Source organism: Ambystoma mexicanum, chromosome 1p, assembly GCF_040938575.1.
Source record: "Ambystoma mexicanum isolate Mex_15411 chromosome 1p, UKY_AmexF1_1, whole genome shotgun sequence".
NCBI lineage: Eukaryota > Metazoa > Chordata > Amphibia > Caudata > Ambystomatidae > Ambystoma > Ambystoma mexicanum.
The window spans coordinates 997,436,480-997,463,615 of record NC_090921.1 but is presented as its reverse complement, the minus strand read 5'-3'; the positions used below and the strand labels follow the sequence as shown (position 1 = coordinate 997,463,615).

Sequence of the window (27,136 nt, the reverse complement as noted above, 5' to 3'; positions counted from 1 at the left end):
TTGGCGCCGTAAAGCCTGTGGCCTTGCTGTGTCGCTGCCTAATAAATAATAACAAATAAAAAATATCCTGCACGCACTGATTAATATTAAAAACACTATATTTTTCCCAAAGAATTGCTATGACAGACCTTCAGAGCATGTAGACTTATTGCACTGGAATCTCTACAGGCTATTGGTCCTAAATTGGGATTAAACAGGGCTCAACAACAGTGCTGTTTATGTAAAACACCCAACACGATATAAACTTTAAAACGCCTATATATGTATGCCCAGCTGTGACATGACAGAATAAGAGTTTGTAGAACATGTGTCTACAATTTGAATGCAATTTGTACCGATTCCTTCTAGTTAAGGTGTCTTCAAGGACAACATCTAGGACTATAACTTGCCATCGTCGAATTTTGGCAGTTAACCTCGGCTAAATTCATATCACAATGACTCAAAGTAAAATGGTAGCTGATACATAGACTGGCGCCTGGTGAACATTTGAAAATATTGTGCATTTTAGAATGTTATAACAGGTAGTTTATATTTTCCTATTTCATATTTTAAAATGTATGATTCTCAAAAATGTTCATTTATGTATTATATTCTGTTTTGTAAAGTGTACAAGGTTTGATTAATACTGAAATACATTGTTTTGTAACTAAGAATACTGTTTAACTTGATAGCCACTAACAATAACCGAGATTGAGCATAATATAACGGACTAGAAACAGTTCTTTATTTGTTTTTGCTTACGAACATAAAAGTAAGTTTAAAGTGGCGCCACAAGAATCAACTTCAAGATCCTGTCCATCGCCCACTGCTGTCTCTCCAATGACGTCCCTTCATAAAGCACACACAAAAACTAAAACACACACAAAAATATACCCCCGCAAGACCTTTAAGAACGGCCCACAAGCATTGCCTTGTCATTCCTAAAAGATCAGGGGGCTCCAGCTTCACGGTCCGTGCCTCCACCTTCTGGAATGACCTCTCTCGCCTGTGAAATGAACCATCCTACAAGAGCTTAAGGAAAAAAACTCAAAATCCACCTCTTTAACCACCCTCCATGCACCTCCCTTCTCCCATCCCTATTTGAAACTGTCATCTGCTCTTCTGTAACCAGCGCCTAGATGCCCATGGGCTTGGTGTGCTTGTATAAAGGTTTAAATAAATAAAATAAATTAAAAATACAGCTGACTAACACCAGAAACATGCGGTTACAGTGCTGCTGAATGTACTTCCAACAAGCAGAGAAATGGAATCTCTTCAAGCACGTTACTAAATGTCCACTAAAAATCTTCGCTTGAAGTGTTGCAAAATGGAGGCACCTATTTTTATTTTCATTAAATACATTGACTGTATCAGAAAAAGTAGCAATAACTAAAATACAAACAGGTCAATAAATACAAAAAAGCGTTTAGTTTCTGTCAAATCTTTCCTACATACAGGAGGTGAAGTGCACGCTAAAGCTAACTCCAACAGAGAAACTTAAACGTATAGAATCAACTACTTTAAAAAGAAAATCCTCTGTTCATGAACTTAACTTTCAGCAGGCCCCTTCGTTGTTAGTCAAACCATTTAATTATGTATATAATCCTTTAGATACAAACATAGCTACTCTTCAGACATGTGAATTTGAGGTACATTATTCAGTCTCAACACAAATTGTTTTAACAGAAAATCAAGAGAGATACACCTATCTTAGCCGTATCATAACAAATGATTTAAAAAGTCACCAAAACGCTAGACATTCTCGAACCAAGACATGAATGTTGAAAGATGATTAGTGAGCTCCTATTATGCCCCTTAGTATTTTTAAATTTTGCAAAATAATTCAATCTAGCAAGGCCAAAAGGTGTATGCCTATTTTTAGTGTAAAATCATACACCATCAAAGTGACACATGAGAAATACTTTTTTGACAATAGCAAATGTTCATTAAATATTTAAATCGAAATGTAGACCTCTGAATGATTGCAAAAAGATAGCTTTGATCTTTGAGCGAAGAGTACACTAAACAGAACCATTGATCTTCCTTCTTTCTCCCTCCTTTTTTGATTTACTTTTTTCCTTTTAACCTTTTTACTGGTTCAGCAATGTGACTATTTTGTTCAAACCTAGTGTTATGGAATGTATAGAAAATATAACTATTTTCCCCTGAAGAAGCTCACCCAAGTGGTGTACTTATTGTGCACAGCCCACTTTGTGAAACATATGTAGGCCTGATATTTGCTTTAGTGGTTCCTTAGAAAGGGAACGTTCCTCGATACATTATGATTGTTGTTCTTATTACTTGAGTCACAGCATTGAATTTTATAATGGTTAGTAAGTATCTAAAATAAATAATTCTATGGAACAAGCGCGCAAGAAAGGAGTTTGTATTTCTTGAATAGTTACAGATTCAACACCGACGGGTTCCGTGTTTTCATTCTTCTTGCAGCTACATGAATAGTATACACATAAATCTATCAATTTTTCTATCATCTGAAATAATTACAGCACATGAATCCCTCAGTTTCCCTTGTAACAAATTGAAATATGTGAGCCTAAAGGGCAGGACTGGATCATCTTATCATCCTATCACTATTTACCCGGGCAACTTGAGAAGTCTTTAATCTCTGCTCGGTTATACATGCGTGGTAACATCACCGGCTCTTAGTTAGTCACGGAAATCAAATGGTAGTTTTCATTTTAAGAAAATGTTTTTACTTTGTAACAGAGTATTTTTAGGACATGTTAGACTGCTCCGTTACCAAAATTCACACATCTTGAAGAGATTAGATATTTTATTATACACTTCTAAGCCTTCACTTCAGAACATTGCTTAGGTAAAGGAGAATTTCAGTTTGATGTGTAAACGACCCTCCCTACACCCATCTTACTGCTATCTGGAGCTTTCTGTAGTGCTTTCTGAAATAAATCAATGGCTAGAGATAAGGTAACAAAGCTACCTGCGGTGCAGGCCCTCTCTCATGTCTTCCATTTTTCTGATGTTGCCTCTGGATTCTTGTGGCTAGGAGGGGTGAAGCGGGCAACACTGTATATGGGGGCAAGGTGAAGTTCCTTCCCCACTTGCTAAAGAACTAAGGCAGTTGTTGCCCTTTTGCATCCCTGCACTCGGCGCTTATAATCATAGTAGCCGTTCAGTGCCCAAGGCAGATACAGTCCCTTTTTTGTGCAGAGGGCTTGTATCGGGGCTGGTGGTATGCACAGGAGAGAAGCCTGCTGGCCCTTCCTTCATATGCCATTTGCGAAGAAAAAAATGGAAGCAATCACCCCGTGAAAGGTAAAATAGAAACGAATATGGCTCTGTGGAGTCCCCAAACACAACTTTGGAACTGTAGGTGGTGAGGTGGGAACCCAACAAGGGCCTTTTGAACGTCCCCAAGTTTTAAGTTCAATGCATCATGACCTTGGAAATAAAATCAAAGTTACCCTAGTATGTTATTTATGGTAAATAAGCAAGTAATGTTGCCGTAGTTCTTCAAAATAAAACCATCACACCATGAAAAGCCACAGTGACCAATACAGTAAATTGAACCCAGCATCTTTTGTGGTAGTCCAAGGCACAAAGATGTTTCTTATTAAAACCTCTTTCACTTAACACAACACACAATATACTCACCAAAGGAAACATCTCCAAAATTTAAGGCTGGCACACTGAAGTGAAATGTCGGTCCAATAACGCAGCCGCTAAAGATTAAACAAAGAAGACCGGTTAACAGTTTTGAAAGCAGCAAACTTTGTTGACACAACCCACGACTTTAATGGTAATGAAGGGAACGTGAGAGGGCATTTGGGAGATCATTCGCTTACAAGAAAAATACCACAAAGCCCATTTCTGCACCCCAGATGCACACGCAGACGAAACATGTTATCAATCTGTGGTTTGCGTCCACACAACAACAAAGAGGCCTTTGCTCACCAGCTAGTAAGGCCTTTCTTCCAGGAAGTCCAGTCCTATATAGCCCAGAAACAGCAGTACTACCTGTGAAAGGTGCTTGATGCATGGGCGTAATTAAAGGGGGGGGGGGGGGGCAAGGTTTTTTGTCCCCCCCAACTTCTGTGGCATGCCTATTGTCCCCCCAAACTTTTGGAGGGAGGGGGACGCAATCGTCAATTATGTAATTGGACAGCGCAAGCCCGGCTGGGGTGCCCAGCAAGGCTTGCGCTGTCTCATTACATAATGCTGAGATGCCTGGAAGCCACGCTGCAACACGTCCAGGGCCGGGATGCCCTGCATGGCTCAGTCCCTCACCCTGGCTGGCCTGACTCAAAGTCAGCAGCCAGGGTGCTGAACTGGGTGTTTCAGGGCCTGGCGCCTGTGCTGCCACGCTAGCAGCAGCACTTCCAGGAGCCGCAGCGCAGAGAATCGCTTTCCGGCTTTGTGTTCGTGCGACACAGAGACACGAACTAGGAAACTCATTCAGCTTGCTGGTTTCTGTCTGGAGGTGCGTGAGTGCAAAGAGGTTAGGTCGGTGTAACATGAGACGTGGCCCAGGCAGCATTTCAAAGCAGAGCAGAGGTACTTTTTTTTTTTAATAATGTTCAATTGTGTTTGTGTATGTTTGTTGGGGGGCTGGGCTGCGGGCTGACCCTAGTGAGGACGCGTGGCACATTTGGACAAGGTGAGCAGAGCTCACAGTACGCATTAAGGCCCCAGGTATGAAGACACACTAACAATAACAAATGGTGCATTCTCTGCGGCAAACCACAGCTCTGCAACGCCTCTAAAATTAGGCCTGCCACTTGTAAGATGCTACTAAAGCACCATCATCCTAATTTCAAAATGAAGTTGGCGGAAGGTGCGCCCTCCCCAAGTACAGTGGAAACAGTCAAGCTGAGAGAACCTGTAACCCAAAATTGCTGTACTCTGCAAATTCTGTGAAATGAGCAATGGGAGTATGGCGCTAGTTTTATTCTCCCCATTCTGCATGCAAAGTCACAATAGCATCATCGATTAATTTGAGCCTAACAAATCCCCTTTGGGGTTTAAAGCCATAGTCATTTTTTCATAAAGCATGCAACATTATGCACCCTTCTCACTTCTGATCACTCCCTCCCATTCACATTTCTAAAGGGACAAAAGTCCCTGCTAATAGAACCCCCCCTACCCCCCATCAGTGCCTAATCGCTCACATTGTAATGCTCTGTTCATACAGAGCAATGTGAGGACCTTCAGATGCCCAGAGCTCCTTGGGACATTGTCCTGGCAGCGGGACACCTCTTCCATTTGGAACGGGTAAGGTGTTCTGCTGCCAGGACAATGAGCATGCTGAGCAGGAATTGCTCAGCACACATTGTCCTGCCAGCGGGACACCTTTGCCGTTGGGCGCCCTCTTTGATGTGCCAAACGGGTGAGGTGTCCCAATGACAAATGTCCTGGTCTGGCTCTTAAAAGAGCCATGGGGGTGGCAGATTGCCCCCCCAGCCCCTCCCCCACCTCTCCCGCTTGGTACTCCACTGCTTGGAACCATTTGAACACAGGAAAACATATCTTAATTTTTGTTTAATCAGTCAGAATCAGTCAGAATCTTGTAGAAAAAAAATCTATCAGCACGTACACATATAAGGTGCTGTGCAGAACCCAAGTTTGGAGATATATGGCATTTAAACATTGATACCAAGTATACTTGGTCACCCACTGCACTGCATTAACTGATGGCTTCTGCCTTTGAATGAAAAGACAAATCAAGGGGATTGCTGACATTCCAGTGAATCTGTTCCATGGCTTTATAGTTCAGCTTGGTCAAGTCAACTTAGCCCAAAATTTCAGGGATCAAGGAGTGATAAAGTCTGGTCTGCTCAATAGACGTTGCGCCACTGTTATTGTAGATGTACATATAAATGCTGTGTGCACACAGTGTATGTCAATAGAGGTGCTGGGTGCATGTGTGTGTGAGTGAGTGTGTATGTAAGCATATGTGTGTTGACTTTTGTGTCTGAAGGAATGATAAATAATGCATTGTTTGTATGTTCTATTGGAATTAAGTTTGTGAATGTTATGTTGTGTCACTGGGTGGATGTCAGGCTGGCTGGAGATGTGTGGGGGACCAATTGAATTTCAGAGATAGGCCACCAGTCTTATGAAAGTTATAACAGAGCGTCAGCAATGGGCTTTTGTGGTGTAGTGGTCTAGTGTTATCCCTCAGGGATTTGGGTTGTTTGACCGAGGTACAAAATCACGGCGATATTGACCGTAGTCATTTTTGCTGCAAATACGTTTTTACCTTGGTACAAAAAACCAAACGCATGTCCCCCAAACGCGGGTCGGATGGGATGCTGCAGAGTCCCCTTTTCTTTTTTTTTTTGTTGGGTCCCCTGCCACCAATGCTGAGGAAGCGGGGGAAACCCCTGCAACCGCCAAAGTCAAAAATACCGAACATGTTGAGTGGGGGACACCCCCGCAACTCGAGCTCTTCATGTTCTGTATCTTCGGCTTTGAACTAATGGTGGTGACCGAATTCAGTCAAATCTACCAGACAAATTTTATTGAACAATTTGGCCAAAATGATCCCCAAGAGCCGCCACCCGCCCTCCCTCCACCCCAACCCTGTACCCCCAACATTTTCAGCAAAGTTACTCCACTGGCTTGATGGCATGCGTGGGAAAGAAGGCTTTTGATCACTGCTGGTGCTGCTAATGAACCGTGCCAACAGCAACCCTTTTACTGCATGTATGGTAAGCCTCGAGTCTAACGCTGCCTATTTTATGTTTGTGTTTAAACTATGGAGGCACGAGATTTGAGGAAAGCCTGGTGGTCGCGTACTTGCAGAGTCTGGTAACTGGCACTTTCCAGCACTTCAACTGAAGAGGCCATCGCTGAATGGAGATTATTGCGTGTTTTCTAAGTACTTGCTTTTCTTTAAATGGGTGATGAGCTAAAATGGATAGCGTGATGGAAAAGCTGCGGCCTATGAACACGCAGCATTGGAGCAATTTGTCAACTGAGGTTGTAATCGTGTATGAAACCGGGAACTCTCATTTGTGATCCGTCCTCTGTGCCTTCATCAAAACCCTTGCCTTTTGACGTCAGGGGAGAAGATGCCCAAGCCATTTTGTGCAGCTTTCCCTAAAGGTGCAATTCACATGTTGGGCCGGCTCTGCTTTCAGTGACTGCCTCAGCGCCTGTAATAAACTTCTGCAATTTTTTCTGGCCGTGACAAAAGTTTTCTGAAGAAAACCAAGCACCAGTGGGACACAACAAAAGAAAACGCTTTAAAATTTCGTTTTTTTGATTTAACTAGGAAAGATGGAGGGAATACATTGCACGTATCTAATGTTATATACCACACTCATATCCACATGCAATACACTAGCTATCGAATTATTTACAAGTCAAGCAACATTCCTCTTTGTTTGCCTTTCCCCTAAGAGAAGTTGGCAAGATCGAGTCCATCTTCCAGGGGATCTCCCACTGTGGCGTTCCAGGCTTATACTTAGGTTTAGCAGTTAAATGTACCCAGAATTTAGAGATCACAGCAGTGGAAACACATCCAGATTTAAGATAACACAGCAGGCAAAAGCACCTATAGAAACCTTTAATTCTTTCAACGTGTTTTGATTTAACTTGGAGCAAGCCTCTTCATTTAGTTCCTCATCAAATTGGGCATACAGAAAGAAAAGGCTGTATAGAAGATATGCCTAGCTGCTACCATGTGGCAAGAAGCAGTAATCACTGGTGTGCCACAGCATTGTTTGAAAGGGATGCTCGCCCACTCAAAAATATTGTCCAGATTGAGACTTATTTGGAGTGAAGAAATGTGATGTTTAAAATGTGCCTTCCACTTCATGAATCAGAACGTTCGACTCTGCAGGCAAGATCAGCAAACGCATAGTATTTAGCAGAGTAGAGACCTTATGTTTTGCAGCTTTGGGGGACCACTGTTCCATATCTTAGAATTGCCTCTCTTCTCCACGGGGGTGCGGAATATAGTGAACGTTCTTAACTAATTTAAAGACCCATCAATTTCTGGACAAATCAAGGAGAGGTAGAAATACTTTATTTTAGATCACACTTGAAGGGAGAAGTAATCATCATGGGTCTACTATGAGTACAAGTACAGATTTTACTTCCTTTTTCCATGAACTTCCTAAGCAAGACTATTCTCAAAGTGAAGGACTGACACAGCAGGCTAAGAAGGCTTTCCAGAAGATTATATTCAAAGAAACTATATCTGGATTTGCACAAGAAAATAATCTTACATGCACCATGTTAAAACATGGGCCATCTACTCAACTGCCTCCCTGCAATTAGCAGAGGTTTTCGGGTACAATAGCCACAGTTGGGTAAGGTTGATGGGATATCTAGAAGACTGAACCCCTTTTCTTTTGCAGATGTCTGACAAGCGGTACAGTGTCTGATTTGCTATTTTGTCCCAATCCCCTATCCTCCAGGTGTGGGGAGTGTAGCAGGAAAAGGGCTGTTGCACACTGCATGCTCACGGGGGACTGTGGAGCCAGCAGCTCTGATTCAATTTGCTGAGAATGGATATATCCACTAGGTTTCCATTAAGCTTGCTTTAGGACAGTGTTTCTTTATAGTGCGAGATTGAATCATGCATATTCTACTACACCCTACAAATCAGTTGGAATTTGTTAACCATTATTGGTTTCTTACATTTGGTCTAGTACTCTCTGAGGTATCTAACTTTGAGAACTCAACTTCCCCATGATATGAAACATCTCTCTAAAGTCTCACTTTAACAAGATACTTTAGCAACCTGCTATGTTGAACAACCTTTCCCGAGCAAGATGGGCTTCAGATGTCCAGTGTTGAACTGATGAAAGGCAATTAAAAACCCCAGGCAAGGTTCCAAACTGCCTTTCATCTGAAATTAGCCAATCTGCTCTCCCAAACTCCCTCGCCATTTTGCGTTCGAAAGAGGCCTGCACTCCTGTAAATAAAGCCACAGAAACGTCTGCACAGATCTAAAGCACACGCTGATAAATGTGCACAGTGTGTGCTATTTAAACTATTATCGATGTCACGTACGGACGCAGGAATGGTACCCGTCAAAGGACATAAACTAAAAGAAATCATTAAGAACACACAAAAGAGCCAACAGCTCTCAGAGAGACAGGCATTTACTAAACCGAGAAAGAACAGTACAAACTGACATCACATGTGTTACAACTTTTTGTGCTCAGTGATTTGTTGAGACAAGCAGTTAGAAAGAACTGGTCCATTATCAAAGATACTTTAAGAAGTAAAAAGTATTTTTGCTTTCAAAAGAAGGAGTAATTTAAAACAGAAAATGGTCAAGACTTATTTGGAGCCCTGCAATCCAACTCTACCAGAACTTTGGGGGTTCCCACAAATTTGGGGGCATTTCCCATGTGGGAACTGTTCTGCCTGTGATTTGACCAATATGACTAATTACCTCACATATGACAGCATCAATTGGGAACTAAGATTCCATTTGAATTGTAATTCCAGTAATGTAATTTATGCTTCATTTTGCCCATGCAATAAGATTTAAATAGGGCAAACAACAAGAAACATTTCTATCAGGTTGTCAGAACATCACTCACGTGTCAGGACTAACTCAGCCTCCAACAGAATAATGGAGTATTTTGCCCAACATGGACACACATTTAGTGATCTACGTCGGACCATCATTGAGAAACTCACTTTGTTTCGAAGAAGGGGGAGGACCTTGTTAAAATGTAAAAAAGTAGAGCAGCTTACTAGATATACTTAAATTCTGTAAGAAATGGGTTGAATGAGAGAGTGGAGTGAGCCATGTTGGTGGAACAATAGTTTTCAGGCCCTGCATTTATTGGCAATGCTTTGCCAAGCACATGTTTTACGTGTGCTGAACAGTGTGTTATCACAAATGTTAAAATACAGTAACCATAATAGAATAATGGCCAATCTGTTTTCCATGCTTGTATGTTCCATATGAGGCATTTATGTAACCATACACAGTTTTGCAGCGTCTTTGGCAATCACCTAGAGCAGGTTCATGCCCTCCTGGTAGCGCCTTATTTGTTCTGACTTTTGATATTTTAAAACATTGTCCTGGCAAGTTGATTCTGCATGTGTTTGGAACAATTTTTTCCACCTTTGTTAAAAAGCAACGAGCACTATAGGCTATTTTGGCATTCCTTTCAGGTTGGTCAGTGTTTACTCTGTCCACAGTGCCCGGGTTAAGAATCTAAAACATGGCGCCCACATTTGTACATGTATGGCGTCTGAAAGACGGTACAAACATGGCACACTTGTATCCATGGTTACTAGCACTAGCATGCTTCTGCTTCCTAGAAGCGTCATTGTGTGGCGTCTGCCAGAGTGGTCCCGTCAACATAGTTGTTCAACTGAGATGTGTTTGCGAGCACCTACCGTGCTGAGGTTCTGCTCGCTGTGACTGCAATTCTTTCCCAGTCAATGGTAAATTGGACCCCAATTTGAATCCTTAGAACAAAAGCCACAAATCGTGAGTTGTAGCTGCATGAATACTTTGCTTACCAGCGTGCCCTCTGTTAACAGACTGCCCATATTGGAGGAACAATTCCTTCTCCTGCTGACATACGTTGCACGCAGCATTTCGAATACTGATGAACGAGTTTGTGTTCGGTATCCCCTGGAAATGTAGAGGTAATCATTTCCCTCTGTATATTGTCAATTTTTATTCATGCATTCATTTTGTCATTTGTTATAGAGTCTTTCACCATAATTATGGTGTCAACATGCTTTTGGTTGAACGCCCTCGGAGGGACCCCGAGTACAACAATTTGGGAGAATTTGGGAGGTGCTATTATGCGTGTGTGCATTTCAGCTATTAGAGTTATGCCACGGTGGCCAAATGACTATTGCATTTTGCTCAAGGTTGAGCTTGCATATTAAAAACATTGTCTTTTCATGCTTCTGTTTGTAGATAACCCCAGAATTATTTACACTGATGTTTCAGTGTTTCTATCTTTGTGTTGCACCAGAAGTCAGTGACCTGACACGTGAGTGTTCTTTGCTTTTGTCCACATAGTGATAGTGGCCTTTTGGAGTGCACAGATAGTTTATTTTTCTTGCTTGATCGATTTTGGGCTTTACAGGTTTATCCTTAATTCAGCTTTTAGCACATTTATTTGGCCATTACATTTTTTGTTTGCTTTCAGTCCTTCCTGAGCCCTTTTGTGGGCCTTGTTTTCTCTCCTACTTCCCCTTTGGTCTCAGATACGGTAACCAACACATTTGAGAGTTGAGAACTCTTTTCACTCTATGGACTTGAAGACAACATAATATACCACAGAGCTCACATATTCAATTTTTCGATAGGATATGCCTACATCGACAACAGTAGTGGTAATATTCGTTTTACATTGTTGTTGCCCTGATGAAGACGTGGGTGGGGTCGATTTGTGCCAGCTTCTCATCTTGACTTTGATGAAGAGCTGTATGAATTGGCCATTTCTCAAGCATCAGTGAATGCAGAAGATCTATTTGAGCAAACATATCACGTCGTAAACGCATGCTGGCTTTTTCAATTATGTTCACAATCATGGTTCCTTTGGACAATGTTCACAATCATGTAAAGGATATGTTGTGAGTGATTGGGTAAATGAGGTCTAGAGCAGTAAGTTTTCAGTCACATTGTATTGTGCTCATTTTCAATCATGTGAATGTTGTTCTCAATAGCACCATACAATTGAGGGGACACTGCATATTGAATGTTCATACCGCCTTAACCTCAACAACAACAAAAAAAAATATATATATATATTCATTCATACATGTTTATGATTCCGAGCCTTAACTGTCTGAACTTTTGTCAATTTGTTGGTGCCAACTTGGAGTTTAATACTCGAAAACGTTATGTGAATTAGCAGTGATTCCCCACATCGGTTGTTTCATTGTTTTTGTGCACGGAATTACCACTGCAGGGGTCTTCAACCTGCGTCTCTCTTCAGAGGTTTCAAACTATGACTTCCATGATCCCTCATCATTGACTGTGTTGGCTAAGGCTGATGGGAATTAGTCCAAAACATCTTGAGACCCAAAGGTTGCAGACCCTTGCACTATTAGAAGCTGCAAACTTCTAGGGCCTCTCCTGATGACAAAGCTCTTGCCTGGAGCAACTGAAGAACCCAGACTTTCTAACTACTAGAAGGAGACAAGGTCCCAGACTCACGCCCCAAACTTGATGTGATTGTGTTGATGTCCTGAATCTTTTCACAGTCGAGGACGCTTTGACCGTACAGTCTTCTTGCATATCCCCACAACCAGAGTCATGCCTCCCTCAGATCAGTCTGCTGAGTATCTCAGCTTCAGAAGTCTGTCCAAAGTACCTTCTTGCTCATACCTCTTCATGAGGAACCACCTAGTTACTTCTGGTCATCACTTTAAACTTCAGGACATCCAGGGACACACATCTGCAACCTTTGACTTCTATCAGAGTAATCCATTGCATAGCTCTAACTGGGAATGCCTGAATATTTCATAGCTCTCTCGAAGGGACCCGAGAAGTCCAGAACAGAAATCCTTTTCCTTTAATGCAAATCATACAGAGTCAGAGTCTCACACTCTCACACTCAAAGGGAGACTGGTACTATGGTTAAGTGGGTGTAAGCCTAGCCACTCCCTAGGACATTCAAAGCAAAAAAATCTTTACCAAATCCTGTTGAACCTAAACATACTGTGACCCCCAAGCTTCACCCTACCCATATGGTTAGGAGCATAAGAATGTTTTTACATTCAGAGTTAAGGTTATTTTGTAGTTTATGTCAGGAGGCAGGGGGGGTTGGGCAAGGGGTAAGACAGCCGAGAATAGTAGGGAGCACAACGCTTTATGTCAGTGACAGGGTTGTATGAGCAAGGAAGCCCAGGAAAGAACATGTCACTCAGAGCAGGTGCCACGTTTGCCCCTTGTGCAGGTGTTTTGTACTGGGCCTGGCCAGGAAAAACCAAGAAACAGCAGACAACCACAACCAACCAAAAGAAGCAAAAGGTGCACAAGCAGAAATAACTTGGGGAACGAACTACATCCCCCAGCAGCCTTTGCAAGGCTGACTTGCTACCGAGAGGCTCCCTGGGCCACACCCACTCCAGCAAGAATGCGCGCAGCAAGAGCTGTTCATGCTCAAGATTCCAGACTGAGCGGATGCACTCCAGAGGGGCTCCGGTGCGCCCAAGGCAAAACCACTGGTGGGGCCGCTCCGTTCCTGATCCCACACCCAGGCCCTGCAGACTAAAAGTTAAGTAACGCGCTTAGTCGTTGAGATGCTTCATGAGAACCCCTACTAATCACATGGGGGCACTAACCTGGAAACACATGGGGATTACTTCAAGCTAACTTGAGAACGTTCTACTTACCCGCAATATTAACAAATTACCCGTACTTCGGGTTTGACTGCGTTGATAAACCAAAGGGTGTCTCAGCTATTAGTGCCCGGGGATCTGTCTCTCATGGGGCCAAGGCACGGCCACCGCCTTTGGATCCAGACCATGGGGGTGGACCACTGCAGGAGGATCACCTGGGTTAGGGGTCTTCAGGGAGTGGGGGGTGAGGCAGCCTTTTTTTGTACACCCATCCCATCCTATTTTTTAGTATTTTCTGATGTCCCAACTCTCCTCCCTCCCGCCCCCCTTCTACACAAACACATGGCAGCAGAACAGGGCGACAGAGTAACAAGACTAACTCTTATACATTGCACTGGATCTGTCCCACTAATCGAGTCAGGCAAAATCAGGCACTTGACAAAGTGCATTAATCAGATACCAATTAGCTCTCCTCACACGGATAAAAGGCGGAACATAGAGACAAACTCTGAGCAAGATGGAACACTAGTAAGAGCAGAACTTCCAGGGCGAAGGCAAACCTACTGGAGCAGAGCGACGGACCAAGGGACGAGAGCAGCTGGTCGAAGACCCCAGGAGTTCCCTAAAGGAGGTTGTTGCCTCCAAAAAGCAGCGAAAGACAGGTGGAGAAGGCCAAATCCCAAAGTAGAAGGCTGCATTGTGTTTCAAGGATACCGGCGACCCTCCCGGGTGAACGGCAGATTTGGGGAGGCAGGCCAAGCCTGCAGTACGAACCTTGACTCGTGAATTGGAAAACTGTAAAGATGAGAAAAACGCAGACAGCCGGTGAGTTGGCAAGCGACTTAAGAGACCATTGTGCGTTAAGGAAAGATCGAAGTTGCAACATTATATCAAAAGTGAAGGCTGAACATGTGTAGATGAGACGCGAAGAAAGGCACACCTGCGAATTAACTTTGAAGTTAAGATAGCTGTGAGCCTAGCGATACTGAGTAACAGAGTGGTCCGGCGAAAGGAAGTAGCCCACTCGAAAGTCTTCATGAAAGGTGAATTGTTTGCAGCGATAAAGTGAATGAACTGTAAAAGCGGAGTGATCAAAATAAACTCAGAACAGGGGAGAGTAAAAGACTGAACGTTGAGTCGAAGTGGTCCTGCGGAGGTCTATAGAGAAAGCCACACACATTCAAGAGTCTTCGACATCTGAAAATGGTCTGAGCCTGACTGAGGGAGACCCGAAGTAGAATATGTTTGGGAAAGGGAGCCCCCTACAAGTATTGTTAAACTTTAATTATTTTTTACTTTGGTTTTATTCAAATTTATGTAAAACAATAACATTGACTTCCAGAACAACTACGTTACACTTCACACATTTTCAAATAACTATTTAGCATGTTCCATCCCCACCCCTACCCCCTACCCCCTCTCCCTAACCCTACTGGGGTTTCCTTGAACTTGAACCGTTGGAGCTTGACGGTAGGCATTGTGTTATACCACTAAGACATGCAAGGTGAATTTCTTCGCTGGTGCTTGAGATCGAACCCAGAGATGAGGCTCGTCGTGCTCTATCTTTACTCTGTTTTGTGCCGCATAGTGGATCTCCCTTCCTCATTCCTCCCCACATGACTCTTCTCTGCCCACACGTTCTCGATGTCCCCCTTCCCCACTTTAGGTCTGTCAACGTATCAATCTTTCAATGTACTTCCCACCCTAATGATTGTCTCACCCCATCCCAGTTTGACTGAAAGGTGCCCAAGTCATTGTTGACCATCGCAGTCCATTTTACCATGAGGAACACGTTCTTCAGCTTTCTTTGCCATTCCTCTTTAGACTGGGCCACTAGGCTCTTCCATTTCTGGGCCAGGGCCACCCTCCCCGCCCTCAGCATCGTTTTCCACATTCTGGGGTATCTGTACATGTCCGAGTCCCTCGGGGGCAGGCCAAGTAATATCGTTAATGGGTCTTGTGGGAGTATGTCCCCTGTGACCTCCTCTGCCATCCAACCCCTCATATCCTCCCAGTACTTTTGAACCTGCGGACAGTGCCACCACATGTGTTCCCTCGTTCCCACCTGGCCACATCCTTTGACATTTTTGGCAAAACCTCCGGGAACATCTTTGATAGCTTTAGTGGGTCCCTGTGCCATCGCTGTAGGATTTTAAAGTTGTGCTCCATGTCTACTGTGAATAAGTTCCCATGGAAGGCCATTTGGAAAACCTTGTCCCACGCCTCATCTGAGAGGACCTCCCCCGCCAGGCCATTCCAGTAGCCCCGGAACACCCTCCTCTCCGTTAGATTGTTGACATTCAATATCTTGTACATTTTAGACACCATCCCCTTCCTTGAGGTAGGGGAGTCTAACATTTTCTCGAATGGAGTCAGAGGTCTCCTGAGTTTCTGCCCCTAAGTCTGTTCACCCAAGATGCCCTTCAGCCTGTGATATTCAAAAATAGAGATCGTCCCCTGGCCTAGCTCCTCTTCCATTTCCTCATATGACAGAAAGTCTCTGTCTCTGAACAATTGGCCCGCACTTTCCATACCATTATCAGACCTGTTCTGAGCGTTTTTAAATCCTCTGCTTCCTAGCCTGAATATGGCAACCCACAATGAGGTTAGGGGGGAGGGCCACGTTGTCAGGTGGCTGGTGTGTGCCCCCACCTTCCAGATCTACCAGAGAGCCCCTAATGTTGGGTGATTCTTTAACCTGTTTGGAATTGACTTTCGCAGAGCCCAAAGGAGGTCCCGGACCTTAATTGGATGAGCGTCGATGTCCTCCAGGTAGGTCCAATAAGTACCCTTGCCATCTTTCATCTGTTCTACAAGTAACCTTAACTGGGCTGCGCAAAAGTACAGGCAGATATCCGGCAGACCAAAACCCCCTTCTTCCCTCAGAAGGGTGAGAATTGTCCTAGTGCTCGGGGTCTTACCCTGCCAGATGAACGCTTGGACCGCTTTTTGGAGATGAAAAGTCTGGTATGGGACACTCGTGTGAAAGGCAGTGAAGAGAGAGCAGTCTTGGTAAGATATTCATTTTCACTGCTGCCATACGTCCATACCATAACAGAAACATATTAGACCACCGCCTCATGTCTGTCTTGATCTCAGCCATTATAGGGTCATAGTTGGCTGGGGCCAGTCGCGATAGGTCCCTGGTGAGGTTGATACCCAGTTACCGAATGGAGTCTTTCTCAACATTTATCCCCATGAACCTGTCTGAAGGGTCCAGCAGTGGGTCCTGCGCCCGGATAGGGATCAACAGATTTCAATTGATTGATTTTCAACCCAGAGAATTGCCCAAAGGAGCCGATCAAGGACAGGAGTGGGGGGAGCAATGACACGGTTCCACCACATGTGCCAAAATATCATCAGCGAACAGTCAAAGTTTGAATTCCACTTCACGCCGTATAATTCTCTTGATATCCGGGTGGGCCCTCACCACTATGGCGAGGGGTTCCATCGTAACGGCATATATTAGGGGGGAGAGAGGACACCCCTGTCTCGTACCCCGCGAGGGGGAGAATGAGGCTGAAAGTTCTCAGTTCACCTGGACCCTTGCTGTTTGGGACCTATACAATGCGGCTACCCATTTTCTAAGTTGTTCCTCAAACCCCATTTTTTGGAGGAGTACCTCCACTCGACCCCATCAAAAGCTTTTTCCGAAACTATCGAAAGCAAGCTCGCATCAAGGTCCGATTCTTGCTCATAATGCTCATAATGGATCAGGTCTATTGTTTTCCGGATGTTATCTGAGCTCTGGCGTCCCCCTATGAAGCCTACCTGGTCCCTGTGAACCAGCATCGACATAATCTCCTCCATCCTCTTGCCGATTACCTTTGCCATGATCATGACATCCATATTAAGCAACAATATTGGTCTATAGGAGGAACATTCAGTCAGGCCTTTTCCCTCTTTGGGTAAAACAACTATAATTGCACGCATCATTTTTTCGGGCAAGATATCCCCATCAAGAACTGCGTTAAACACCTTTGCCAGGTGAGGGGCAAAGGTGGAGCATCTTGTAAAATTTCACCGTAAACCCATCCTCCCCTGGTGACGTTCCTCCCTTCATCCCCTTGATTACTTTCACCATCTCTTTTTCCGCTATAGGGGCCTCCATGTCATCAGCCACTTCCTTCGCTAGGGCCGGTACCGGTATGGATTTTAGAAAGTCTTCAATTTGGGCATCGTCCCCCATACTCTGATTTGTATCGTTTTTCGTAGTATCAGCGAAAGCCACCCCCTCCCCTCACCACCTTATGCTCTGCCGTATCCCAGTGTTCCCGTCTCAGTTTTTATCGCCTTCACCATCCTATTCTTCTGGACCTCCCTCAGTATTCTATCTGCCCTGTCCCCCCTTTCGTAATATTTTTGTTTAAGCAGTTGGAGGCTTCTCTCCATTTTGGTTAGCAGGAGTTCCTTCAGCTGGAGCCTATGTTCCTCCAGTGATGCAACCTGGTCCGAATTTATGGGCCTAGCCAGGGACCCCACCCGGTTGAAGTTTTGCTATCTTTTTTTGGAGAGCTATCTCTTGGGCCTCCCTCTCTTTTTCTCTTTGGGCTCCTATTTTAATTAAGATTCCCTGTATGGTGGCATTGACTGCATCCCATAGGGTGTGTGGGCTAACCTCCCCGTTATCATTCAGATAGAAATATTCCACAATGCTATCTAGTACTGGTTTTGCAATCACCTCATCCTTTAGCAATGCGTCGTTGCACTTCCAACGCCCCTTCCGAGTATGGCCCCCACCCTTCCATCAAAGTGATCCTAACCAAATCGTGGTCGGACCAAGGTACTGGGTCCACCCAATGGCCAGTTGCGTATGAGAGTAAGGATTTGTCAATGATGATATAATCGATCCTTGGAAAGGACTTGTGTATCCTAGAATAAAATGTGAACAGAGGGGAGCGGGGGGGGGGAGGTTGCCTGCTTTTGAGCTCAGGAGGGAGTCTTCCAGGCTGAGGTCCTGGTTGACCCTGCGAAAACTTTGCGACATGAGGCTGTCTGCCGCCCGGGTGGCCTGAGGTGCCATTCTCTTCCTAGCGGTTGCGGGATTCAGGCCCATGTTAAAATCCCCCCTCCGCCCCCCACTATCACTGTGCTTTGCACAAACAGTTTTGTTTCTCACCCCCTCCCAGAAGTGAGCCTGACCCTCATTAGGCCCATAAACCACAGCCAAGGTTAATGGGGAGCCTTGGAGTGAGCCCCTAATCAACAGGTACCGGCCTTCCGGGTCCTTCAATATTCCCTCTGTTTCAAAACCCATTCCCCTCGCCAACAGGTTTGCCTCTCCCCTCTTTTTAGTTCTGTGTGATGCACATAAGATCTCTCCAAACCCTCCCCCTCCCCGTCCCCTTCTCCAGTAGGGTTCCTTCCCCCTTGCCCAGTGTGTCTCCTGGAGGAAGAGCACGTCCAGCTTCGCCCAATGAAATTCCCTACTCAGTAGGGACCTTTTAGTGGGAGTGTTCAAACCCCTAAAATTCAGGGAGCCCACCTCCAGCACGGGTAGACAATCAGCCATTTTTGTGGTCTACATTTCTATTATTCAGCGACCTCAGAGCACCCCTTTGTTCAATATCCCCTTGCCTTTGTGTCACTTTGATAAACCTCTGGTTGCCAAGTACCATCAACAAACCGTTAACCGCCCCCCCCCCCTCCTCTGCTCCTTTTCCTTCCCTTCCCCCTGGGTGGAGCTTAAACTTGACCCCAACTGCCCTCCTTCTTACCCACAACTCTAGCTACCTTAACTTCCATCGTCCCCCCTGCCCCCTTCCCCAGCACCCAGCCAGTTAGTTCAACCATCCCTGGTACTTGGCCGGACCACCAACGTGCCCGCCAACACTGGGCTGCTATTGGATTCACTCATCCCTTTGAGCCCCCACTCGCCCCCATGATGGGCTGTCCCATCAATGCCCCCATCATACTTGCTGTTTGTAGCCTTGAGTTATTTCCTTATGCCCAACCTTATCCTTATCCCCCAATCCGCCTCTGGCCAGGGTGATATTCCCCTCAGCCGTCAGGGCTGCCTGACCTCTATCCTTTGTCGGAGGAGGCATGTTCAATTTCTTAATTTTCCTGGATCCTGCAATCCTCATCCAGTCCCTTGGTCTCTCCGATCGGCTTGCTCCCGCCACCGCCATCCGCGAGGGCCTTCTCTGGGCATCCGGGTCATGCACGTAATCTTGGATTGCTGCTCAAATGTCCTCTTCTGTAACCAGGGATGATCTCTGCCACATGTATTCAAATGTCAAGGAGAAGGGATAGCTCCACCGGTAGCGCACACCCTTTTCCCTCAGGCACTGGGTCAGGGGACGGCATAGTCCACGCTTGGCCAGCGTATATGTGGAGGGGTCCTGGAAGATTGATATCTTTGTGTTATTGTACATTATATCCCAAGTCTTCCTGGCCTCCTCCAGCACGTTGGTTCTTTCCTTGTAATAGTGAAAGCGGACCAAGATGGACCAGGGGCCTCCCACCCTGTGTACCCTGTCTATTGTGGGTTCTGTGGTTGATTCATTCGCAAAGAGGAGGCAGATCACTTCTCTCACCACTCTATGTATGTCTCTTTCCGTCTCCACATCCGCATCCGGAACCCCAAAAAAACAACAAAAAAAAGTTATTGGAGGTTGTTCCTCCTCTCTCTGTTCTCAAAATCTTCCATTTGCCTGGCTCTCTCCTCATCTCTTTTCTCCAGTGCCTCCAGTTTCATGTCTATTTGTGCTTCCTGGGCCAAGAACGATGATTGATTAGATTCCAACTGTAACAGCCTGTTCTTAACCTTGGCCACCCTTTGGTCCATTTTCTCAAATTTCTGCGCTATGTCTGACCGCATGTCTCTTATTTCCTGCAGCACTGAGGCAAAGCCTTTTTCCATTGCAAAGGTGGCCCTCGCTGTGCCCTCGAGCTGCACAATCTCGCCTCCTAGGTCTGGACTGACCCTGGTCCTTGTTGCCTCTTGTAATCGGTAATCGAGGAAGGCTTCCTTCCAACTCATATGGCATCCCCGTGTGCTGTGGTAGTAAGTACCAGCGGTTATGTTGCACTCCTCCCAGGCTCAGTTCTCGCTGTCATGGAAGGTGTCCGCTGGTTTCTGTAGGTTGTCAACTGTGGGGCTGGGGGAATCCTCACTGGTGCACCCCCCCCCCACCATGGTTCTCTGTGCCTGAGGATTACTCTGGGGGTTGGTGCTTCTGGGCCAGAGAGCAAATGGGGCCTCCGTAGGGGTCGCTTGTGCGGGCACATGCTCCAGGCAGGGGCCGGCAGCCACCACCCAAGGTTGTTGTTGGCTCCGGGGCTTCTCACTGCAGCTTACAAGTGGGTCGCCTCCGAAGTGGTGTCTCCCCTTCCGTGGGCCCTGTGTTGGGGAGTTGACCTAGATGTTGATGTTGGGTGACTGTGGGTTCCTCTAGGTTGTTAAGGGCGGGCACTCATCCCAGGCTGGAGCCCAGGGGCCACCACCCTAACAGGTCCGATGCTCCTGATGCCCCTTGTCCTGGCTGGTACCGCTCAAGGACTGGAGGCCCCCTTACCCATCAATATGGCGTGCCGTGCCTGCTTGCTGCTTGTATTGGAGTGCCTCCTCTCCTTTTTAGGTTCCGTTTGTGGTGTGTCTATGGTCATGCCGGGGGTCATCAGGCGCGAGGACCATTGCTCTTGTGTGCCCCACCCTGCCCCCAGCTAAGCTGTGCTCTGTCTCTTAGCACTGGGGCAGGGGTTCTCCCTGTGAGGTGGGGCCCCCATGTTGGCCAGCGACTGCAAAGGGGGGTGGGGTGTCTGTGCTGGGCCTTCGGGCCGCTGTGTCTCCCGTGGGGATATGGGGGCTGCGTTGCCCTCCACTTCTGCTGCTTCTGCAGTGTTCTCCCTTCCTGCTGCTGGCGGGCATGGGGGTGGGGCGCGATGGCCCGCTGTTGGTTTCTCCCCTTATAGCTCGTCTCCGCCCGGGGCAGGGGCCCCTCACCTCCTTATCAGGGTTCTTCCTCCCACCGTGTCTTACTGAGCGGAGGAGCCGCGCTGGATCGCCGGCTGCTGTGCCTTTTCCTGCGCCTGGTCGTGCTACTCGATGCGGGCACTCTTCTCTGCTCTGCGTGGGCGGCCCCACCGCCTTCCTGTATCACCCTGCCGGGGGTGTTTGGAGTGCCACGAGTTCTCAGCTTCTGTGGAGCCTTTCCTCTGGAGTGCTGCTGGTGTCCCTCTGCCCAGTCTCCCCTCGCCAGCGCTTCCGGCATTGTAGTGTGTGGGCCAGACTCCCCGCACCTCTCCCGAGAGGCCCCATCCTCAAGTTCCCGGGGGTCTTTGGACGTCGGGTTTTTCAGCCACCTCCACAGGGGTTTGGGGGGTTAATAGGACGGCACCAACACTCGGTTCTCCACGGGGGGGGGGGGGGGGGGGAATTAGGGGGGCTCAGGTCCCTTTTCTCCCAGCATGGTGGGAGCATGCCGTTCAGGCAGTCAGAGCCTGTGCGCCCCCTGATGGACTTTCTGTATTGTTAAACTTTTGTTGTGAAAGGTCAGAGTCGGACAGCGGGGGACCGGTGTGAAATTTTTGTTGAACGTTGTTTGGAAGACTGGAAAGAGAGACTTTAACGTGGAAGGCCAGGCGGGCCTCGATCCACATTTTTAACTGTTTTTGTGTTAAAAACCCAAGCCAGAGTGTGTCATCTTGCCGTCGGGTATTTCCTTACTCTGTGCTGTCTAATGCGGGGAGAACAGGTGATTCAGCCACATTTATTCTTTATATTTGAACAATTAATTTCCTTCACATACATATCTCCTTTATACACTTTTTGTACAAGAGATAGATCAGGCATTAGGTTTTGTTAGCATAGGCCATTTTGCTGTGACGAACTCCACTAGGACAGTTTTAGTTATTATTCGATGGTCGAGACTACTCCCATCCTATTGATATATTGTACCTTTTGTGTCAGTGTCATACATATGATACCATGCCTCCCCTACTCTGCTTACTTACCACAAAACGAACTATCGCTCTATTGTACAGAATGACCCGCACTGCCTAATTATGTTGTTTTCTGCAGTTCCACAGATGCCGACTCAGCGCCCGCAGCAGTCACAACAGTGCAGAACTCATCCACAGTACTGGAGGCAAAACCAGAGCCATGAAGTTAAGTGCATCCTTAATGTCATTATGCCATATTGTGCCATGTATAACTGATTTGTTCGTATTGACCTGCACATTAGAAGCACAGGTAATGCGTATCAGGTGCCCAGTGAAGCAACTGGGATATTAGTGGTGCTGTGATAAATCAGAAGTTGTCTCACCAACTAGTCCCCGAGGGATCTGTCATCCAGGTGGCCAGGACACGCCATCGATTTTGGATCCAGTTCCTGGGGGTGGACCAGTGCAGGAGGATCACCTGGGTGAGGGGTCTTCGGGGAGTGGGACACCAGATTGCGAGACGTGGTAGCCCCTTCTCTGTAACACCTTTACCCCATCCTACCAGGTAGGATATTTATGAACTCTACCCCCACTTACAACATGAACACTTTCTTACTGACAACCCGCTCTACGGGAAAATAGACTAACACCCGAGCCGTGTGCCTGACATGTCCAACACTATGGTCAGGCGAGGTCAGGCAATTATCGACAATCACTCACACCCGACTTCGATTACTCTTACCTACACTGATAAAAGGTGGAGCATGAGAGCACACTCTGAGTGAGGCAAAGCACATGAGGAAACAGCAGTTTCGAGACGGCAGCTGAGCAAGAGAGGCAAGGTGGCAAAACCGAAGGTGATCGCAAGGAGGGGAATTCCCTTGACATTTTCGACAAGCAACCGTTACTTTCCCGAAACGTCAAGAGAAAGCATAAGACCAGGAAACCAGGCTGAAGAATCCTGCCTTGTGTGTCGGGAATACCCAGGGCCCTCCCACATCAATAATTAAGGCGGGGAGAATCACCAACCACTGCAGTACCATCCTTGGCTCCAAGAACAAAGCCGCTTCAGTGAAAGCAACAAAGCCGGTGAGTTGGGTACACCGATACAAGACTGGTCTGTGTTGAAGCCAAGGTTGCAACCAGCAACATTGTATGACGGGCGCCGGAAAGAACTTTGTTAAAACGTGTGTGATAAGAAACGAGAGTGAAGTTAAACTGCTAATAAGTGATTGAACTTTAAAGCAAGCTACAATACCTTTGACGGAGTGGTCCGGCATTGTGTGGGTACTCAATCGAAGGTCTGTGTAAGGTATCCAGCTGTGAAGAAATAACAGTAGATACATTTGTTCTGAGCCCAGCGTAGGTAGACCAATTGAAGGTTTTGTGTTAAAGTGGGTCTGAGACCGGCAGAGGGGGACCCAGGGTGAAGTTGTATAACTGAAAATCCTAAGAAGTAAGCAACTGTATTCTTTTGTCGTGTTGCATCAGGCCCTCTGAAATAAGAGACTTTGAATGACAAAGACTTTGGCACAGAAGGTCCTGATGTTGAAGTCTTGAACTGCATCTTCATGCTAGAGAATCCAGAGACTGTGCTAATCTCAAGTGTGCCGCCTTGTCCCGTGCTGCAAATGTGGGGAAGGGAAGCCAGCGGCTTGAATGTCCGACTGTTAAGTAGTGAGCCATAGACAAAGTGTAAACAACAGTTTTATTGCACGGCTCACCAGTCTTCACGTTATTGTAAGCAAAACCAAAAGTAAATGCAGCTTTACAGTTTGTAGCGGCTCGAGCGTGGTCTTCGCAAGGCTGTCCCGCACTTCCTTCAGTGCTTTCACCAGGTTTGCGGCTGTAGGCTTTCCGAGACTCAGCCCACTGGTCCGACCTGGCCCCAGAAATCAACATAAAACAGACACCTCCCCGTGTCTGTCCTCACGCTGCTTAAGGCTCCTTTCCCTTCAGGCCCTTCCTCTGCTGCGCAGCATACTTTGACCACCTGTCTGGTAGGGCGTTCTCCGGCGGTTCTTTCTCTCTGCCCCAGTTCGCCCACTGGTACTCGGGACTGGTCTCGCTCCATTCCGGGGCAGCTCTGTCAGCCTCCTTCCACTCCTGCAAGCCAAGACCCCCTTTGAGTGATTTGGTGATGCTTTCAACCCAGGTGCCCCTCCTCCCCAGTGATTACCGCCGGGTGTTACCAGCAACGGTTTCCCCACACCTGCTGCTAATTTCCTCCTCCTCCCCCCTCAGCCTCGAAGTGTTAGCCTTGGTTTTAGTCACTGACTGTGGGGATCTGCTTGAATATGAAAGCGTGTTTTCCCGTCTTTCTTGCTTATTTTCCTTTCTCCTATTCTGGCTTTTATACTGATGCCGTATTTGGTGGGGCATTCTGGGATATGTAGTCCGTATGTGTTATTTCACTTGCTTCACTCAAGGGTAGCATTATTTGATCCGTTGGTTTACACCCCTCCCTGCTGTTCTGTTCCGTACCCTCCCTTCGCACATTATCTCGGGTGACGGCCACTTCATCACACTGACATGTCATTTCTTGAACACTTTTGTTTACTTTATTTATATAGCGCAAACCATGAACCCGAAGGCCTTAGGGCGCTTAACAAACAAAAAGAAACCGTCAGAAGGAATGAAAGGAGCGGGAGGGCTCCGCTATAATAAAAGTTAAACGAACAGCCAAGTTTTCTGTTTTTTCTTGAAAGATTCCACATTGGGCTGGCACCTAAGAAGAAGGGGAGATCATTCCAGGCTTTGGGCGCTGAGATGTAAAATGCTCCCCTTTCAGCCTTTCTAGTTTTGCACTGAGGGAGAAAAAGGAGTTTTTTATTATTAGATCTAAGCAGTCTGCTTTGGACCATATCCACCAACAGATGTTGTAAGTAACCAGGCATGATACCCTGAACACACTTAAAGGTGATGACCAGGAGCCGATAACGCAAACAAGCCTCCACCGGGAGCCAATGTAGTCCTCTTCTGGCAGCAGGCACATGATCGTGACGAGAAAGCCCCATCACCACCCTCACCGGCCCATTCTGAATAACCTGCAATCTGTTCTCCTCTGCTTTACTGAGACAGGCTAGGAGGCTACAACAGTAGTCAAGGCAGGAGGCAAGGATTGGCAAAGTGCATTGATTGTCGGAAGCAGCCGTGAGTTGGTGAGAGTGAGCATTCGAGAGCGGGTTGCGGCTTGACAATCCTCGCACTAGCATACATAGGTCCTTTCCTCTATCCTAAGCAGTGAGCTGCGAGCCCAGGGATTCAAGGGGGAGGCACAGAGTGTTTTCGTGTCTCATGTGTTCGTGTCTTTGCCAGAGGCCAGAGTCTTGGCATCAAAGTCATGTTACAAAAGTAATGCTGTGAGTGGCTCTTTCACATATGGTAAGACCGGAGTGAAGACACTGAGTCTGTGCAGTCCGTGTGCAGTCCGTGCACAGCCGGGCCCCCGGAGTGAGGTAAGAGCTCTGGTGAAATCATCAGGTGAAAGCAACTGCTATCGTGTGATTGCTTTGTCCCACCCAACCGCTAACTCCGTGGGTGCTAAGGAGGTGAAGCGGTGAGGTGCTGGAAGCCCTTTGAAACTCGTGTTAGGACGTTAGTAATAGAACGATCCGTTGCGCTCTTACTGAAATAGCTTTTTCGTCTCCTTCAAACTAAAACTCCAAATCAGACTTTCCTTTTTTGGTCACAGGAGGTTGTAGCAGCTGACTCCACCGGTCTACTTTTCATCTCCCTGCCTCCTGCAGGTTACCCGGCTGTCTAGCTCTGTGGGCAGGGAACAGCCTTCGAGGCTGGAGCTCGGTGGAGTGGGTAACCACGAGTGAAAGGGGAGTTCGGAGCTCGGGCTGTTTCGATCACGGAAGTCCTGTAAATGAACTCGGGACTGCGGGCAGATAGCCTTTGACCCGTGTGTTGACTTTATGGTGATTAGGAACTAAGAATCATTAAAACATAAGACCATTGGTGTAACCAGCTCACCCAACATCAGCACAGAAGTTGGGGACTGCGGGCCCACAGCCTTTGACCCATGTGCTGATTCCTTGTTTCTAGACAGCAAGAAATCCTTTTCTCTTCTAGGTAAAGCCTGGTCTTTATTGGGCACCTAGGTCAAAAAAGACATTCCTACGCAGTTTACGGAATCATGTCTAACATATATAATCTGCGGAGTGTCCCGCGAGGAAGTGTTACCAGTTGTTCAAAATTACACCAGGTTAACACTATTAATCAGGTTACGAATACAGCGGAGAAAAGTTGTTTTAAATGATATAAGTCAGGGGGGTGGGGGAAGAGTCTTTCTCCCTTCGCCTAGCGTGTATCCATCGGATAATCAATCACCAATGAGCTTGGGGCTTACACATATGCCTGATGCTCTCAGGTCAGAAACGGGAGAGTCCATCCCATTGAATCAACTCATCCGTAACACATTACCAGCTAATCTCAATTATACCCTAAGAACTACCAGAATGAAGAATGCCATTTTGGATCCTTTTTCATTGGGCTAAGGGGGCCTATTAGAAGCTGATGGAGTGGGTCTATCTAATGAGGACCAGGAAGGAAGATTAAAATCAGGTGCCTTAGATGAACTGGTTGCAAACTCGATTGACCTATGGGATGAAGATATGTTGGAGATTGAAAGTCCAATACCGGGTGAGTCATCCTATGAACTAAACGTTATATCTGCAGCGTGGGACAAAGAATTGGGGCAGAAGGGCTCCCTCCCTAAAGACCTACAGCAAACAGCAAGCCCGCGAAGCAAGTGTAATATGCAACAAGAAAATAAATCGGAAAGCCTAGTGCTTCCCACAATAATGGCTTTAAACGTTGTGCTGAGTTCTTTAGTCAATGTTTTTGAAAACCTAAAACAGGAGGTACAGCAGCATTCCGGTATACTTTTAGAGATTACGAAGGATTTAGAAATAAATGAAATCACAATGGTTGCTATTAAATCAGCAGTAAATGAGTCAGTGGGAGACATTTTGTCTGAACTCTGTACTACAACTAAGGT

General features: G+C 46.4%; 1 protein-coding gene across 1 annotated transcript in view; it reads right to left on the bottom strand.

Annotated features, from left to right (window-relative positions):
• Positions 1–27,136, bottom strand: part of HYDIN (HYDIN axonemal central pair apparatus protein) — a 3,273,799-nt gene that overhangs the window by 2,528,891 nt on the left and 717,772 nt on the right. The window contains exon 13 of the mRNA XM_069654775.1: positions 3,613–3,680. Coding sequence (XP_069510876.1) covers positions 3,613–3,680 — 68 coding nt within the window. The remainder of the gene's footprint in view (positions 1–3,612; positions 3,681–27,136) is intronic.